The sequence below is a fragment of the Poecilia formosa genome, unplaced genomic scaffold (genome assembly GCF_000485575.1).
Source record: "Poecilia formosa unplaced genomic scaffold, Poecilia_formosa-5.1.2 Scaffold326, whole genome shotgun sequence".
NCBI lineage: Eukaryota > Metazoa > Chordata > Actinopteri > Cyprinodontiformes > Poeciliidae > Poecilia > Poecilia formosa.
In genome coordinates, this window is record NW_006800265.1 from 152,251 (window position 1) to 155,906 (window position 3,656).

The 3,656-nt window shown below is 41.5% G+C and overlaps 1 protein-coding gene across 1 annotated transcript in view; it reads right to left on the minus strand.

Moving 5' to 3' along the window:
• Positions 1-3,222, minus strand: part of LOC103152760 (keratin, type I cytoskeletal 18-like) — a 3,982-nt gene extending 760 nt beyond the window's left edge. The window contains exons 1-6 of the mRNA XM_007573361.2: positions 2,730-3,222; positions 1,899-1,981; positions 1,661-1,817; positions 1,312-1,476; positions 1,072-1,197; positions 396-619 (exon numbers count right to left, since the gene is read on the minus strand). Of these exons, the coding sequence (XP_007573423.1) occupies positions 396-619; positions 1,072-1,197; positions 1,312-1,476; positions 1,661-1,817; positions 1,899-1,981; positions 2,730-3,134 (1,160 nt within the window). The 5' untranslated portion in view covers positions 3,135-3,222. The remainder of the gene's footprint in view (positions 1-395; positions 620-1,071; positions 1,198-1,311; positions 1,477-1,660; positions 1,818-1,898; positions 1,982-2,729) is intronic.
• Between the last annotated feature and the right edge of the window lie 434 nt (positions 3,223-3,656).

A 3,656-nucleotide genomic window follows, 5' to 3' on the forward strand; every position in this document is an offset into this window, starting at 1 on the left:
CACAGGAAACCAAAACCCAGCGCATACAGTGTTCATGTTTTGTTTTGTTTTTTTCATCCAGACGGCTTCCCGCGCCTCTCTGCAATGACACAGCGCCCCCCCTAGGGGGCGCGCCCCACAGTTTGGGAACCTCTGCTTTAAGGTAAAGGCAGCCTTGTTAAAATTCAGCATCTGAAATGTTGCATTGACACAAAATAATCCCTTTTACTTTCCCTATCAGTGGTACTCCATCAGTCTTTGCATGAAGCTTATTTAAATTAGATTAGAATAGATATGCAAAATCATGTCTGGGGTGAACAAATGCTTGTTTTGTGTGGTTAATCACTCAATGCTTCCATTACCTGCACCTGCAGATACACTTTTGCATCTTGCCCATTGTGTCTCTTCATACTCACTGTAAGTCAGCGCCTCCGTCCAGCAGCCTCCTGTACTCGCCGATCTCAGCCTCCAGCTTCACCTTGATGTTTAGCAAGTTTTCGTACTCTCTTGAGTTTTGCTGGATGTCGGTGCGGATCTTAGCTAGCTCTTCCTGCAGCCTCAGGATGATCGCATTGTACTTCTCCACCTCCATGTTATACCGCATCTCAGTGTCACGCAGGGTGGCCTCCAAGGCGGCTTTCTGTCAGAAAACAACATTTTTCAGCTTAGATTAGAAGAATATTACATGTTAAGGTTTGGTTGGTGCAGTGTAACAGTTAGTTTGCCATAAAATGGTACCACTGGGTAATAAAATCAGTATTTTGATTTCTCAAAAGTTTTATGGTTTTAGCTAGAACACCACAATCTCTCACCCTAGTTTTGGATTTTTATTTAGATAAATGTTAAGTTCTGGTTTCAGACAATCTGACAGAGACACTTTTTTGAATAGATCAAATGATCTCTGTTTACCTTCCAAAACTGTTAAAACCTTTTTAAGGAGCCTATCCTCCCTTTATTCTGTAGGTCCAGTGCATTTTTACATTCAGTAGTTTGTCACTATTATTTCAAAATGTTCTTATGTGAATAATATTATGTGAAATCCCATCCCATGATGGCATTATAAGAGTGAGGATTCCGTAAAGTGATTGTTACCATACTGAGCGCGGATTGAAGTTCAATCTCCATGGCTTGTTGTCTCCTCCGAGTTTCGCTCACGGTTGTTGTGGCCTCCTTCAGAGCTGTCGAGCTCTCAGTCACCTGGACCTGCACCTCTGTGATCTTAATACAAAATAAAATACATGAAGTTTCTACAAGTAATACTTCAGAAATACATAATTCAGTAACTTAAAATTTTACGTCAGTTTATAGCTTCTAAGCTGAATTGTGTTCTACCTGAGATTCATGCCATGCTTTGAGTTCTTCCTGGTTCTTGAGTGCTATCCTCTCATACTTCTCTCTCATTTCCTCCATTATTCTGGCCAGGTCGTGGCCTTTAGGAGCATCAACATCCACATGGACGCCAGCCTGTGCAATCTGGGCACGCAATTCAGCGACATCCTGTTGGGGAGGAAATAGTCAGGGAGTGATTTCCTGAAAGGTTAGACGGGTCATCCTATGCAAAGAAGTTAAGAAACAAGCGATTTGTCAAGAATGTTGGTTCTTTTGCACGTGAGTGATGGAACTGAAACAGAAATTCTCCTTGAACAGTTGTTCTCATCTCAGTACTCATAAAAGCACTTACATCTGCATGGTTCTTCTTCAAAGTGATCAGCTCTTCTTTTAGAGACTCAATGTCCCCTTCGAGATGCAAACGTGCGACATTAGTGTCATCCAGAAGCTTCCTGAGTCTGGCAACGTCAGCCTCCACAGTCTGCCTCATGGACAGCTCATACTCCATCCTGTGAATGCATCCCTTACATCAGACAGGTTCGTGATGACTGGAATAAACCTTCATTTTGAAACCAACATTAAATACTCACTTGACTCTGAAGTCATCTGACGCCAGTTGTGCATTGTCAACAGAAATTGCAAGTTGGGCGTTACCTTTGACCATTTCAAAGATCTGAAAGGTTTGAAGAAAATAAAATTATTTTATTTATAATGGAATTGTTTTTTTCCAATGATTTTCAAGTAACTTCCATCACAAAATGTAGCTAAATTATGTCGAGTCAATCGTTTATTGCCTATTATAAACCAAAGTTTATAATAGGCAATAAACTTTGGTTGCCACAAGGTTTATTATCAGACTGTGGTCATAAATGTTTATAAATCAGTGCAGATAACCAGAGCCTTTGTAGTGTAGAAGGTGTAAAGCGACGTGGCCACAATTGACTGTTGCCTAAGCCTGAAAAGACATTTACAAGGTTTCACATGAAGTACAACTAAAAAGACATTTCGGTGCGTTATCTTGCCATAATAACTAACTTCAGTTGTTAAATTAAAACACTGCAGCTCTTAAAGCTCAGTCCGGATGACTGATATACTAGAGAACTGCCTTGGATGCAACTCCCCTCTTGACTGTCGACTATAGGAGCTAGGTTCCACCAAACAGAATAACATTTACTGAAAATATATAGATGAATGGATGGAGTGTTATGTTGCTTTTGTTATTTTGTGCTATGACATAGAACCCTGTCATTTTGAGTAATTTATCTGATAGAGGCCCGGGGAGTGGCTTCTTCCGATCAGAACAATGACCTACTGAGTTAAACTTAAAAAACACCCATGTAAAGGGGTTTTAAGAGAGGGCTAAAATGTTACATAAAAGTGTGAGTTATCCATTGGTTATTGTGATGAAGCTTTTTGCTCACCTTGCCTTTCAGGTCCGCGATGATGGCATGGTACTTGCTATAGTCCCGTCCTTCCAAAGGCCCTCTTTTCTCAATGACCTCCCTGATCTTGATCTCCAGACTTTTGTTGGCTTTCTCTAGATTCCTGACCGTCTCCAGGTAGCTGGCAAGACGGTCATTCAGATGCTGCATGGCAATCTTTTCATTTCCAATTGCCAAGGTTCCAGAGCCTGACTCAGAGGATTGGTAGTCGTACCCCCCACCGAAGCCGCTGCCAACCCGAATGGATTGTGAAGCGTTGGAGATCCTGGTTCCATGACCCCCAGCGCCTCCGCTTACGCTGTAGGCATACCCTGATGTCGGTCTGCCAGAGGCACTGGAGTACCCAAGAGTTTGGGAGGACTGGCGTCTATACAGAGACTCCATGGCTGAGAGAAGTTTGCTGATCAATCAAATGGAAAATTGACACAAGTTGGAACAGACGAGCTGGCAGCTGAGAGTGGAGAACAAAGGACGTGTTTGGGGGTCTTATATATATCCCTGAATATCGGTACTCCTCCCTGGCACTCCTCTTCTATCTTTATTACATTTGTACCTTTGTTAGACTTTGCCCCTTTCAGGCAATATATCTATAAAAGACTAAAGGTGTGCTGACTTTTCATGTGTAGTAAAGAAATTGTATCCATGGAAACTGGGAGACAACAGGAAGTGTGTCTCGCATGTCAAAATTAATGCCACAAAAAATGTTCAGGGTACCAAATGTGTGTATTTTTGCCATCTGAAAGCAATAAATTACTCACGTTTGGGGAACAACTTATACTTGTAAATTCATCAGTTGCTTTAGTTAATGTTTTTTTCTTTTTTTTACCATCTGTAAGAAACTATGGCTTGAAACAGAATGCCCTATTCATTTGGGAGAGAACAGATCAAGACTAACATGATTTCCAC